Source organism: Culex pipiens, chromosome 3 (assembly GCF_016801865.2).
Source record: "Culex pipiens pallens isolate TS chromosome 3, TS_CPP_V2, whole genome shotgun sequence".
Taxonomy (NCBI): Eukaryota; Metazoa; Arthropoda; class Insecta; order Diptera; family Culicidae; genus Culex; species Culex pipiens.
This window is the reverse complement of record NC_068939.1, coordinates 99,712,363-99,727,197: the sequence shown is the minus strand read 5'-3', so window position 1 is coordinate 99,727,197 and position 14,835 is coordinate 99,712,363. Positions and strand designations below refer to the sequence as shown.

General features: G+C 39.0%; 2 protein-coding genes across 3 annotated transcripts; one reads left to right on the top strand and one right to left on the bottom strand.

The window, feature by feature from the left end:
• Positions 1 to 3,333: 3,333 nt before the first annotated feature.
• Positions 3,334 to 8,968, top strand: LOC120421909 (glucose-6-phosphate exchanger SLC37A2). 2 transcript variants are annotated; one of them, XM_039585210.2, is made up of 9 exons: positions 3,334 to 3,523; positions 3,589 to 3,796; positions 6,745 to 7,528; positions 7,610 to 7,657; positions 7,776 to 7,959; positions 8,096 to 8,244; positions 8,305 to 8,428; positions 8,485 to 8,562; positions 8,628 to 8,968. In XM_039585210.2, exons 2-9 carry the CDS (start codon positions 3,669 to 3,671, stop codon positions 8,792 to 8,794), a joined length of 1,662 nt encoding a protein of 553 aa, XP_039441144.1. In that variant the 5' UTR covers positions 3,334 to 3,523; positions 3,589 to 3,668; the 3' UTR covers positions 8,795 to 8,968. The 2 variants fall into 2 exon arrangements, with proteins under 2 accessions (XP_039441144.1, XP_052566207.1); XM_052710247.1 differs by lacking the exon at positions 7,610 to 7,657 and having other exon boundaries at positions 3,335 to 3,523.
• LOC120421911 (chitinase-3-like protein 1) lies at positions 8,938 to 13,895 on the bottom strand. Its single transcript, XM_039585213.2, has 4 exons — positions 13,741 to 13,895; positions 13,227 to 13,683; positions 12,644 to 13,169; positions 8,938 to 9,374 (listed from the first exon to the last, which is right to left on the bottom strand). Exons 1-4 carry the CDS (start codon positions 13,808 to 13,810, stop codon positions 9,009 to 9,011), a joined length of 1,419 nt encoding a protein of 472 aa, XP_039441147.1. The 5' UTR covers positions 13,811 to 13,895; the 3' UTR covers positions 8,938 to 9,008.
• Positions 13,896 to 14,835: the final 940 nt, after the last annotated feature.

Below are 14,835 nucleotides of genomic sequence, written 5' to 3'. Positions count from 1 at the left end.
CCCACAACAAAAGCACTAGCTGTCAAATGGTAGCCCATAACAAATCATTGTTTGGGTTTTTGATATTCAAATTTCCCGCAATTCAATCGATAAATACCTGAAAAAACACGTGAATTGTGTTGCTGATGGCAAATTCTATCATATCCTTGGAGATTCCATCCCAATATTGGCTGAAAATTCATATCGAAAAAAGTGATTTTTCTGTTTACCTTTTTTTGCTTTTTTTTCTTTTGGTCGATCAAACAGTGCGCCCGTACACTGTGAATCGGCATTACACATTTTTCAGTTTGGTTTTACACATTTGCATGGGACTTTTGAGTTTAACCAGGATAACACACTTCGTGTTACCAAAGTAATATGAATAATACTGATTCTGAGTGTTTGTTATCTGAACTTCCAAGATGGCGGCTTCTTCGCTACCGCGATTGATACATAAAGAACCATGCGTCTCCATAAAACTAGTCATTTAAATGGAGGTGCATGATACCCAAGGAGTTTTACAAGAGCTCTTCAAAATAGCTAGAGCATAGCTGTTTGAAACGCTTCGGGATAAAATTGTCTTCAAACCTTCATACAGGTTCTAAAAGGTGGCTTTAAAGTGTGGTGCACTGAGATTTACGTTAAAAACATTGCAGTATCTAAAAAACTACTGGAACTGTCGGCATACATTTTTATTCATCCTCTAAACCTGTGCCTACAAAAGGATTGACTATTAAATTGAACTGTGTTTAAAAGATTTTTTTTGCAAAAATTAAAACCCATTCAACGATTTTGGAAGAGAAAGACAACAACTTTCTCGGTTGCTGTGTCGGGTTAATCGGGTTTCGGTAACATGATCAATGTGGCCAATTCAGTTTTGTGATAGTGTTTTGAACATCTTTATATTTCATATTTAGTCAGAGAATGTAAATTCTGTCAATGATTGGCTGGTTGGGACCTTTCTGAAAGCACTGGAATTAAAGATAAAACTTTTCAATAATTGAGTTCTAAAATTAAGTTTAAATTGCTAATTTAAATGTTCTCTAAGATACGATCATATATATCAACGATCAACGACAGCGTTGATTTTAACGTCGTTGATTTCAACGACTGAAGGCACTGAATTTTGCGTAGATTTGCTTTAGAGGTTTGTAAAACATTGATGAGTCATTCTGTGTCAACTCATACTAAACCACCTCTGTTTGATATCCGTGAAAAAATTTTTCCTTAAAATTAGTCTTTTGAGAAATAGTTTTATTTCTGTAATTTTCTTTACCTAACTCAAAAAAAATTTCAAGGCATGTTATTTTAAAATATCAAGATTTTGTAACTAAGCAGGATTTTTCAACAGTGTTGCATACCTTCACAAGTTATCGTGAATTGAAGACCAACATTGTTATTTTGTCTGTAGTAACTGTAAAAATACCTGCCAAATTATCTAACCTACAAGCCTATTGCGGATTAGAAACGTAAACCAAAATTTACATATCTCAAGATTTGTTATAAATACAGAGGTTTCTAAACAATCTGGATGAAAAAAAAACTGGAGTTACCCGTTAGGATTAAGTTTCACAAAAAATCACAACTCATACCCCTGCTTCTGAAAATTTAGCGACCTTCAATGAATTTGCCGAATTAGCCTTATCAACAAAATCTAAAACAGTTGCTCCAAAAATTTTGACGATTTTTCCCATACAAACTTCAAGAACATACAGAAAGGGTTTCCCGTGGTCAGAATGAGTGAGAATTTGGCATTTGTAATTTATGCCAATCTTTAATTTCAGAAGGCAGTACAGGGGGGTACTTAGATTTGGATCGATTTATCTAATCTAATCTAATTGAACACAAGCGCAGCCAGTCCGAAGAAAGCATCCTGGAAGAACTTGTGGTTAGATTACGCCCCAAGTTCTTTCTTGTCAATATTAATTATTGCAGTACACTTGAGTAACCCCGAAGATTTATATCAAAAATTAAAGCGGCCAGGCCTACTGCGTTGCATTAACCGCAGAGACAGATTCTGTGAACGGAGCAAAGTTCACAGAATCAACAGGGGAGGAAGGATGCGTGGACATACCGTACCAAACGCTCCGGATCAGTTGTGGCTGGGTGTGTTAGTGTAAATTTGGCATAATAATATTTTTATGGGGTGAGGGCGAGAGGGAAGAAGGGGGGGGGGAAATTGGGTTTGGAGGAAGGGAAGGGTTATAGGAATATATCATTTGATTAATAGAATATAATATCGTATTTATAAGGGACAAATCATCTGGTAAATAATGATTAATGAAAAGGAATGATATCACCAAATTAGGATTCTACAGCTCAAGCTGTATTCAAACGTATCAAAAAAATACCACTTGATTCGCAATTCTTCTGAGAATTTTGGACTTGATCAGCTAATCACGGACGGTAAATTCTAGCTGCTGGAAGAGCATCTGGGACAGGAACGATGGCATCTTCATGATTACAACCAACTGATGAACTGGCGATCCTGCCTTTCTTGCTTTTTCAACTTGGTCTCGAGCATATTTGGCAATCACTGGTACTTGCCATCACCAAAAAATGTGGACAGAATTGTCGTAGTTTAACACGAATGGAAGTAAATCGTTTTAAGGGAATTAATCGGGAAATGCAAGAGCTGTCACAATTTTTAGCACCGTAAAATTTTCACATCCGATCTAGCGCACGGCTACTTCGATCAAAACGTACTTAGATTTGGATCGATTAATTGATTAATTAATTTTCCGTTCAAATAAAAAATACTGAAAAGTATTACTTTCCGATACTTGTGCTGAAAAATTTAACATTGCAGCACCTATTTCAGTGCAGAAAAGAAGAATTTTTCAGCCCGAAAAGTATTACTGTTCGGATCTGTAAAGCAAAAACGAAATAATCGTTCTGTGAACTCTATAAATTTATCAACATGCCTTTTAGAAGATAAATTTAATCTCGAATGACAAAACGGATTCTTTTTATCGCTAAAAACAACAGTACTGAATCTCAGAATCCTTTCGAATACTTGTTTCGAAAAGTAATACTTTTTGATACTGTTTTGTAGTCTGACACTTATTTTGACGGCCGCTTGAATGTTAGCGGGGAAACAATCTCAAAGGGTGTTTTTTTTTCGGCAAATTGAAATCTAAATTTTGATAACAATAATAGGAGCTCTTCCCATATTAAGGCAAGTTAAGCAATATTGGTGAGTTACATTGTCAACTGATCTCACTCATACCACTTCCAATGCTACCTGAGATGTTTTCATGGTTTATGTTATTGACTACTCTACTTTACACACTGTGCAAAACAGAAACTGCAGATACTGCACTGACGTATGTGTCATTTTCTGTGTTCACTTGAACCAGATAACAAGCAGCTCACCAAGTTTTTGCTCAAAACTAAGGGCCCCGCATTATTAGTCTGTGTGTGGCAGTGTTTCGTTCTTGGTTCTCCGAATTTTCACTTGATGACGATCGAAAAAATAACCGTGTGAAACGAATAGATTGTTCAAAATGAAGCTTTACTAGCTTAAACTTGCGGAATTATAATTGTGAGTTATACCTGAGAAGACACATTTTGCCTTGCCGACCCTGAACCGAGCTCTTTGTCCCGCAGCTGAACAAACTTCTTCTCTTCGATTCGGCTGACGTCGAAGGGGAGAAAAACTGCCCTGGAAGTGCATCTGCAACGCGTTGATGTTGCTGTTTCGTTCCGGCAGAAGAATCATGAGCACCAGCTATCCAGATGCCCCGCTTGGTATTCGAATTGTTTCTGCCATCAGCGGCAAGCTTTGTCCACGATGGCAGATCAATCGGCTGCTCTGGTGAGTAATACTTTTTAGCCTTTTTTTTGTTTAGTTCTCCCACTTCGTTGGTGCTGGCGATGATGATAACTTGGAACGAGCAAGTCAATGCTCGATTTGGAATGAGATTCTTTTTTTTTGCATTTCAAACATTTGCTGATAACACCTTCACTGGTGATGTTATGGGTTGTGATGTTCTTGACATTGAACAACATGCCTGCGAGTAGTGACGAATTGTGAATTGATTAAAATTTCCTCAGTTGACAATGTTTTGAAATATAACTAATAGAATAGATTATCGCTTAAGTTGAACCGTTTCAAAATACCGGAATTTGGGAAGTGTTTTGATAGGCTCTTAAAATGTTATTATCCAAATATCTTCAACGGAATCGAAAATAAATGTAGTAAAAAAAAAGTAAATCTTTCCCAGTTCCTGAGGGGAACACCCTTGAAGAGTTTCGGGGCCGGCATTTACAAAGCGGATTCAGTGGCAATTTCATTCTCTACTTAATGTTAACATGTTAAGGTTAATGTTAACATTCCATAGGTCGCCTCCCTAAGGTGTCGTGATAAGGTCCAGTTTGTGACGATACACTACCTTCCCTTTACTAAGCAATCGATTCCAGAAGGGAAAAGATCAACATTTGTGTTGGTCCGAGCCGGGATGTGAACCCCGATCTACCGCTTAGGAGGCGGAAGCGTTACCACTGGGCTACGTGGCTCGGTCAAAAAAATGTAGCTAAGATATTTTATTCAATCACTTTTTTCAATCATAATCAGATTTCTGCATTTTAATGTTTTGTTTATTTAAGGTTATTTAAAAAATGATATCAAAATGTTCAATTCATGTCGAATAGGGTGCCCAGAATATGGAACTTTTTCTGAAAACCTTGCTCCACAAGCTGAATATTGTTCCTTGAGCTACTTTAGGACTCTAGGCCAAATATGAGCAAAATCGGTCAACAATTACCCATTAATACTCGGCATAAAGTTTGTATGGGAGAAATCGAAAAATGTATGGAAACCTTCCATCCAAATATTACCAAAAGTGAGATTCATCTTGCTCTACATTTTTGTGGAAAATACCAAAGCTGTAAAACTTGATCCTGAAAAGTTATTAGCGATTTAAAAAAGTAATTTTTGTATGAAAAACATTTTTTTTCACCAACTTTAGGCTCGGGTATCAATGGGTTAAGCTCAACCAGTTTTGTTCCAAATTTGCACAGATGCTTAAAATATCCCAAAAACCGTTTTCCGTTTGTGGAGCAGGGGGTCATTTTTTCTGGGCACCCTAATGTCCAACTATGTCCAAACAGATGCACACGTTTTGCGGTACCAAACTCAGAAACAGCTATGACGGCGAACATGTTCTCTCACTTCCACTGAATTTGTCAATGGTATTATTGTCTTCTAAAACTTTGTCGATTATGGTTTTTTCTTCAAGCTAATGTCAGCTAATGTTTGAAATTTTTCTTCATGGTAGTTGAGCGAGAAAATAGTAATTTGCAACAATATTACTGTTTGTTTCATTTGGGAACAGCTGCGAAAAGAATGTATTGTCATTATCTAGAATTTATTCTTATCAAAGAATGAAAAAAATTAGATAAAAAAAAAATGGTCGCTTTAATTCATTAAAGGGCAGTTCAGCCCAAAACATAAATTTTCCATGTTCTTCTTTACTCGACCCTGTTCGATTTCAATGGAACTTTGCAAACTTGTATCCTTTGCTCATTTAAGCCATTTGTGTGTCCCTGTTCGTATAATTGTCCAATATGCATTTTAATCACTTTTAAGTTATTGTTGCAGTTTGGTTCAAATTCGCGCGCCCTTTCAAATAAATAAAAAAAATCCAGTACAATGGCCTAGAAATCTTAGGAAACCCAGTTTTTTCGTGAAAATTTAACACGTAGCCAAACCCGTCTTGTGATTATCTCAACTTTCTGACGAGCTTTCTGAATAATTCACTGAAATAAAAATACTCGCTATTTCTATGATAGTTTTAGATTTGAAGGTTTATTAAAAGTCAAATTTGAAGGTGAGCACACGATTTTTTTCGCTCATTTGTTCGTGGAATTAGCCTGATATATTGTATTGTAAATATCGACGTCTTCGTGCTATCTTGTTGCACCCGCCATTTCGACGATCCGAAAGAAAACGCGTTTTTTTTTTGCCATTTTGTGCATTGTCCCGAAGTTTGGTTGAAGTTGGTTGCTGGGGTCCCGAGTTATAATTACAAATGTTTACGGTAGTTTAACTTGTACGTGCGTCAAACGCGTTCTGTCCTGAAATCCCTTTGGCCAGTTGTCGCACTTACATCAATTTTCAGGGAGTTACAAGATAGCACGACAAGACTGAAACGACTTGCATATGTAAAGTGATAAAAATGTACGGAGTTTTTTCAGGTTTCGTTGAATATCTCAGGATTGAAATCGAATTTTGGGGATCTGTGAAGGTCAAAAGGTGAGGCATTGTGAGCTGCACAAAATGGCGTTCTTAACTCAATTTGGCCCAAAATGCACGTACGACAAGTTAGCACGACGGCGACGATATGTTGTAAATTGTTGTTGAAGCTTTTTGCTATATTTTAGGCTAATTCGAATATAAATTGGGCAAAAAACCCTAAAATCTCAAAATCTAATAAAAATTGAAAATATTTTTATTTCAGCCTATTTTATGACATGATAATTTCTCCGACTGCGTGGTTTTGCTATTGTATTATATATTTTGCAAGATTATGAACCATTTGAGGTAAAAGACCAAATAATGAGATTTAAAACATGATGCAAGATGTTAGGATTGCATCGCTAAGATCGTAAATTTCCCTGCTCTCTCATTTTATCTTCCTCGTCATAAAATCTCACCTGCATCGGATATTTACTCTCGGGTAGCCTCATGTGAGACGTCCACAGCAGGATCAAAATCACGTTTTTGCTCCGTGATTGTGCGATAACAATTGTCTCTGCTTTCAGGTTCAAATGCTCGGTGCTCACGCTGACCTACCTGGCGTACATGTGCTACCACATGACACGGAAACCGATCTCGGTGGTCAAATCCGTACTCCATCGGAACTGTTCCGGGGTGCAGCTGCCGCCGGAGTTTATCAACAACGGGGATGATGTGCCGGGCGGTGATAGCACCTGGTGTGACTATCCGCCCTTCGACGGACCGGACTCGGCAGCCCTGCTGGGCACGCTGGATTCGTCGTTTTTATTCAGCTATGCCATTGCGATGTTCTTTTCGGGTTTCATTGCGGAACGCGTCTCCCTGCGATACTTTTTGGCGCTGGGAATGCTGTTTTCCGGAATATTCTGCTACCTGTTTGGAGTGGCTAAGGTGTACGACGTGCACTCGTTGATGTACTTTGTGTTTGTTCAAGCCATGGCCGGGATGTTCCAAACGACGGGATGGCCGAGCGTTGTGACCATCGTAAGCCGATGGTTTGGAAAAGCAAAACGGGGGTTGATCTTTGGCATCTGGAACAGTCACACTTCCATTGGGAACATCTTGGGATCGTTGATTGCTGCTCATTACGTGGAACGTGACTGGTCGATGTCGTTTATCGTGCCCGGCTTTCTGATGGGGGTGTTTGGGTTTGTTATGTTTTTGTTCCTGGTCGATCGACCGGAGATCGTGGACTGCCAGGAGAAGGTTGGCGATCGTCGAGCTGGTTATAGACGACTGGACGACGGTAGAACGGCTGATGCGGGTGGTAATTCGGATCCTGAGGACCTTATTGACACTAGAAGTGAACAGGTATGGTATTCGCAGCTTATTTAAACTCTAATTTTATCTAGCTTTGTTTGTTTATTTGCATGTGTTTAATACAACCCTTAGGTTAACCCTTCCCTAAGAAGCTTACACGGCAGCTTCTATTCTAATGTAGTAAGTGCATGTTTTATTATGTTCGGTCAATGTAGTTTAATGTTGAGTAGAGCAGAATTTGAAATATTACATTTTCGACTGCATTAACCCTTAACAAATTGTACCCTCTTCTTTGTAGGACGTTGATGAACGCACACCGATTATTGGCAGTATTAATCGGGAGCCGGTGGAAGACGACGCGATCGGATTTATGGGAGCCATCAAAATTCCGGGTGTGATTGAATTTTCCCTCTGTCTGTTTTTCTCCAAACTGGTCAGCTACACATTCCTCTACTGGCTGCCGTTGTACATTCAGGCTTCAAGTGAGTATTAAAGAATTGAATGTTAGAGTGGATTTTCATGGACATGGATAGAACGCTCCCTTACGTGCAACGTGATTTAAATTTAATAATTGAACTTTTTTTTTTCTAATGCTTTTCCCGATTTCCATCGCTCCAGCCACGCTGAGCGCCGAACTGAGTGCAGATTTATCGACGCTGTTCGATATCGGTGGCATCGTTGGCGCCATCGCGGCCGGCCTGCTGTCCGACTACACCGGAATGTCCGCCACGACCTGCACGGTGATGCTTGCGTTGGCCGCTCCTTCGGTATCTGGCATTTGTGGTTGAGCTTGGCAATAAGGACTAAAATCGGGTTTAATTTTCTAGTTGCTGCTTTATCAACAATGGGGTGCCCTCTCGTTATCGTTCAACATCTGTCTGCTGTTTGTGGCCGGAGTGCTGGTGAACGGGCCGTACGCTCTTATCACTACTTCTGTTAGTGCTGAACTAGGTAAGACTTGCGGGATTAGTTCAATATCTTATTCTAAACCTAACAACTTTTTGCAGGCCAACACAGTTCGCTGAACGGGAATGGAAAGGCGTTAGCTACGGTGACAGCTATAATCGATGGAACTGGTTCCATTGGTAAGAAATGTTTTATTTTGTCATAAATGTATTTATTTTAACCAACATTTTAATTACACTTGAAGGTGCCGCCGTTGGTCCCCTGGTCGCCGGCCTGGTTTCGTCGTCAGGATGGCAGAACGTGTTCTACATGTTGATTGCGTCGGATATTCTTGCCCTGTTGCTGCTGCTGCGGCCAGTTTCCAAAGAGCTCAAACGGCGCTCTCGACGGCGCAACGTCCGGATAGAGTAATTAGTCCAAATGTTAAATGTTAGACTGTTTGTTTCGAGGCATAAGGGGCCAATTGGGGCCAGCTTTCGAAACATTTTGACATTTTTTACGCTGTAATTTTCCAATTTATGCCTCGGATATTTTTTTAATAATCAGTTAAAATATGCTCTGCTATGCGAGAAGCTTTAAATAAAATGTATTTTTATTTCAAATAGAACACAAAGAATCGATTAATTCACAAATCACAATCAACCAGATGGGGCCAGTTGCAAAGAGCAAGCACGGGGTCAAACAGCAATCCGGCCGGACAGGAAAAATCGAACCGACGTCCGTTGGAGTCACAGATGAAGTACTTGTCGCAGACTTCTTCGTTCGGGAACACGCCCTCTGGTGAACAGCCGTCAGGAGGAGTTGGGGTGGAACCTGATGGAGGAGGAGTGACAGTGGTCGTGTTGTTCAACGGTGGTGATTGTCCGTAAATGTGCTCGTAAATGACGCTCATTAGCGCGTATCGCGAATCGTGACAAATGCCATGGAAATCGTCTGTTTCCAGCGACCAAACCATTACGCCGCCGAGGTTCATTTGGGAGAAGTAGTCCATCTAGAATGTGGCGAGAAACAATTTAAATTTAATAAGATTGTTTAACTGTTCTTGTTTGTTTTATTCCTTCGATTAAAAAATAAGGCAGATCACGAAAATAATAAAAATGTCCAAAGAACTTATCAAAAGTCATTTGAGGCCTAATTAACCCCATTCGACCCACTCTTGATTGACAAAAACTTTTAGAAATAAGTGTACCAGCCTTAGCTGAAAATAGTTATAAAATGCATTCCCCTGCGTTAATTAACGTTTTACACATGTTAGATCTAAAATAGTAGTTTATGCAACAAGTTGCAAAAAGAGGATTTTTTCAGCACGAGTCGTACATTTATCCAACGAGGTTCACCGAGTTGGATAAATACGACGAGTGCTGAAAAAATCAAGTTTTGCAACGAGTTCCATACAACATTTTTTGCAATTTCGAAAAACACCCATTGAGTGAAATTTTAAGTCGAATTTTCATGTATTTTGTCAATAAATCGTTTAAATCAAAAAAATGTTGAAAAGTGTTACTTTTCGAAACAAGTGCTGAAAAGTTCAACTTTTCAGCACCCATTTCAGTGCTGAAAAGTAGAACTTTTCAGCATTTGTTTTGAAAAGTGTTGCTATTCGATTCTGTTATTTTTGGTACAGAAAAGTAGGCTATTTCGTCGTTCAAGAATTACAGGAAAAGTAAGTAGTTTCACGACGGAATTGCAAAAAAAAGTTTTAGTGAACAAGTACCGCAATAAGTATTTTTTCGCAAAAGATATTTTTGTTCAAGTTTAGTTTTTTTTCGCAAACTAATGATTGCAAACCAACTGTACTACTGTAAAATGCATTTTGCATGCCTTTTGCATTGAATAGTTGATATTGTGGCTTGTTATTTAATATTTTATATATTAAATATGGGTCATTCGCGCCAACGGGCACACCACTCGAAATGCACCTTCTCTGTTCAAACTCAAAATTTAGTGGAGCTATTGATAATATCAAAACATGTAAGAATCCTGATTTTGAACCAAATTGGACCGCCCCTTCTTTTTTGGCACCGCCCCAAAGTTTCGCGATTTTCGTATTTTTTTCAAAAACCTCTTTTTTCAAATAGCCATATTTCGGAAACAAATAATAATAGAGCAAAACTTGATAGTTATTTTCATCAGATATTTATTGCAATCCAACATTGATGCATTTTGCGCAATTGAAAACTTTACACGCAATTTTCTCAATATACATGCGATTAAATTTTGAATTAAACTTTTCCATCGTGTTCCTCAGATGATTTCAAAAAAATCAACTTTTTGAATGTTGGGCGAATTGAAATCTCTTAAAAAAACTATTTTTAAGCTTGCAGTTGCAGAATTTTCCTACCACGCGATGCATTTTACCTAAAAAACGAACAAACACATCGTCCCATGTTTACCTGACACCATGCGTCGGATACGTTTTATTCACATTTCCACTCAAAGTGCAGGCGAAATGACCCATATATTACCCTCACCCTCTTGACGACGGCCAAAGCGAGGGACAAAAACTTTGAAGAATATTTGCATCGACTTTATTCCGAATTTTAATTAATTGGTTCTGTTTTTCGTTGATGGATTCTTTTAACATTGTAAAAGATTGTTTAGTGTATTTATGTTTTTTTTTATGTTTTTCGAATTATTCATCTTTTTCAAACATGTCCAAAATTGGACGTCATTTGAATATTTTACGTTTTTATTTCACGTCTACACAAACATTGCAAACATTTTGCGAATCTAGACTGCAGTAAGTATGGAGACAGCTATTTTGGGTTTCTTAAAAGCATAAAATAGTATATAAACTGGGTATGTATGGTATAACTAAAACTACAAACTCATACTGTACCAGAATCAGTAACATATCCGGATAGTTCTATCCATCTTTATAAATCACAGAAAAATATCCGGATTTCCGTGGAACTATTAAGTTTTGTTCAGTTTCAAATTGGGGAAATGCATTTTAAATTGAGGGGAGAGAGGGGGAGAGACAAAAACTTTAAATAAAATTTGTACCAGCATTAAAGACTTATTTTAAATTATAATTACACACAATTATGTAATGTATGTATGTATGTATGTATGATCCCCATACCCGCAGGCAACTTGGTCCCGAAACACATGTGAGCGCTAGGTGAACAATTCGATCATCTTTTACTCCGTAATCTGTACACCCACGTGCATAAGTTTTTTTGCACGAATTTTAGTGCTACAAATATCGGCGCATAGATCAAAATGATTACCCTCTTCCCTCCCCAAGCGCCGGAAGACACTTTGCATAGACGCCCTTGTTCCCATAACGTCACTGAGGGTATGGAGCGACGAGAAATTAATAAGCATTCCCCCCAGTCGAACCTTCATTAGAGAAGCAGGCAATCCACAACTCACAGCGAACGACCAAGGGAACACCCTACCGCGTATATAATAAGGTTGGCGTGGTTGTCTTCAATGAATTGTCAATATGTTTGTGTAAATGAATGTGTTTTTGTATTATAATGGAAAGGTCTCACCAAACATCAGTGTCTTCACAATAATTGTAATTGAAGTTCACATAGATTTCAGATCTGAGACGAGCTTCAAAATGTTCATCTTGAAGTCATAGTTGATCCAAATCTTCATTCTTGAGTTGCTTTACTTCTCCGCTCGCGATTCTTGATACTTTCCCGCGATCCTTCCGAGATATTCTTCTCAGTCAGCTCCCCGCTGGGTCTTCATAGATGATTGAGACTTGATGGCTATCGGCACCCGGCCCACATCCGGCATAAAACTGCCCGTAACGCAAATGTAGGCATTCACGCGGTTGATAGTTTTTTTTCTTGAACACACGCGGATACTTCCTTTTCCAGCACAAATAAACAATTTTCCTTCATTGTCACCTGACGCGCACCGAGATTATGACCAAACACAAACCGTTCGAACTAATTTGTCAGAAAACAAATTTTAATTTCACAGATACAAAAAAAGGAAAACTCCATGAAAATGACAGGAGCAGAAAAATTTGCGTCCGACCTACCGCGCACCTACTTCGATCCCTTATAATTACACACAAATATGTAATACAAATAATTACACTTCGGATAATCGAATCACGAAAAAAAGTATCTTGTTTTTTGTCATTGAGCTCAAATATGTCAAAAAAAAAGTAATTTAAAAACTTAAATCCATGTTGGCGACCTAAATGGCAATGATAATCGAGTCTTGGCTGTATTGAATAATCAAAAGTATGAAGTGACGTCGTTGTAGTAATAGTGGCTAAAATCATATTCGTACCTTGTGCGCCACAGATTTGACGTCCTCGAAGCTGATCCACTGATTTCCACTGGTTGCATAGCAGACCAACTGTTGCTCATTGCAAGTAATGTCCCATTTTTCCGAGAGAAACTTTTCACACAGCTCATTATACCCAATCATCCCTGCTTCCCTTGAATACTGTCCGGCCTTTCCCGGACCCGAGGCAGGCGCTCCAATTCCATTGGCGCTCGAGTCTACCAGAGTGAAGGTCCTCCCATAGGAAGGAATACCCATTACGATCTTTTCCTTCGGAGCACCTAGCTCGATCCAATAGTGGATGCTTGCATTTACGTTGAGTTGTTGCTGCAGGTCCGTCACATCCTTAGAACCGGAGTAGAGAGGCGAATTGAACCCTGTGTAGGGATCCCACGATCCATGCATATCGTAGGTCATCACGTTGATGAAATGCAGTGCTGCTGAAACTCGTGGAATGTCGTACGATCTGCTGGCGGAAAATTCCGCCGATGCCACTGCAGCAGAAAGGAGGAGTCCTTCACGATCAAATCTAGAGTTGATGGTTTGTTTTATTAGAAAATCGATTAAAATTGTTGAACTCACTCACTCTCGTCGTATTTCTTCCAACCAAGTTGCATGATTTTCACGATCAACCAATTCGTTGCCATCGCGTTGTCCAGGGTACTCCCAGTCCAGATCGATACCGTCAAAGTTGTGTTTCTTGCAAAATTTGATACTGTCTTTGATAAATCGCTGTCGAAGGGTTGGACTAGCAGCTACCACAGAAAACGGATGAGACTGTTCGTTCCATCCACCAACGGCGGCCATCGTCTTGAGCTTTGGATGCTGCAGCTTAAGCTCATTGAACCGCTTTATGTGACCTCGGCCCCAGTTTTCCTCCAAATCCAAGTACGGGTCAATAATCCGAATGGTTCCATCTTCATTGATCCCGAAGAAGGCGTACATCAAATGCGTACACAGCGAAGGCTCGATATTTTCAATATTGAACGAGCCACGGTTTGGCCTATAAACGGACCACGTTCCCACATAGCACACGATTTTCTCTGAAAATTAGTTTCTTCGTAAGCCATTCAAACACAAATCAAAAGTAAATTTCTCACTTTCAGTTAATGCCATCGAAATCGACAGACTAAGAAGCACTAACCCCAGAACAAAACCCCCACACTTCATGTTGAGCAAATCAAAAGTCACAGTCCAAACCAATAAATATACAATCCGTTCACCACGAACGACCCAGACTAGACTAGAACCATCCAACGGGGCCCTGCTTTTATAATCAAAGACCCGTGTTTTGCCGTCAGACAGTCATCGGCACTTTTTTAATTAGCAATTGAATCTGGAGTACCCTCCGGTGCGGTATTATGCTGCCTTAGAAAATTAACTCATCGTTGCCGCGGCCGCCACCATCGAGTTCATTATCAATTCAGGTACGATAGGGCGCGGTAATCGCTTGGAAAAAAATCAAGTACCTAGATTAAATAATCTCGCGGAAAGGGACCGGCTGCATGGAAAACAATATGAAGTCACCGGATGTTAAATTAGATTAAAGTTAAAGGTGTTTAGTTTTAAGAATAAGCATTTTTTGGAAATCTTGATTTTGAATAAACTTTGTAAGAATTTTATCTTCTAGCAATGAAGCCATTTTGTATCATTGTTTAGTCCATAAAACGTTTTTATTTGTGTGAAACTAACTGGACCGGGTGCCTTTAAGTTTTTTAATTGGATTTAACCAGTAAGCAAGTTTCGGTTAAAGGAGGTGGGGCAAGTGTAAAAAGCTAAGGAAATGCTCGTTAAAACTCATTAAAAAACGTAAATAAATCAGTCGGAATTTTTGATAATCATCTATTTCAGGTTTTGACTAAAACTTTGATACAACATGTTTCTGAAAATCCGTATTAACTTTTCAATATGGCGAATCTGTAGATGTAAACAAACAGTCGATCCCACTTGCTCTAGTGACAGTTCACGTTGAGTAAGAAAGGGATAGGCTGCTTGTTTACATCTACGTATTCGCCCTATTGAAAAGTTAATGCGGAAATCCTGTGTTGTACTATAAAAAAATGATTTTAAAATTACTGATTTTTCGTACATTCTACTCAACTAGTGGGGTAAGTTTTAAGCACTCTGTGACTGCTGTGCCAGCTGCTAATACGCCAAATTAGGCTCTTATTTAGGCTTTGTGATCAATTCATCCA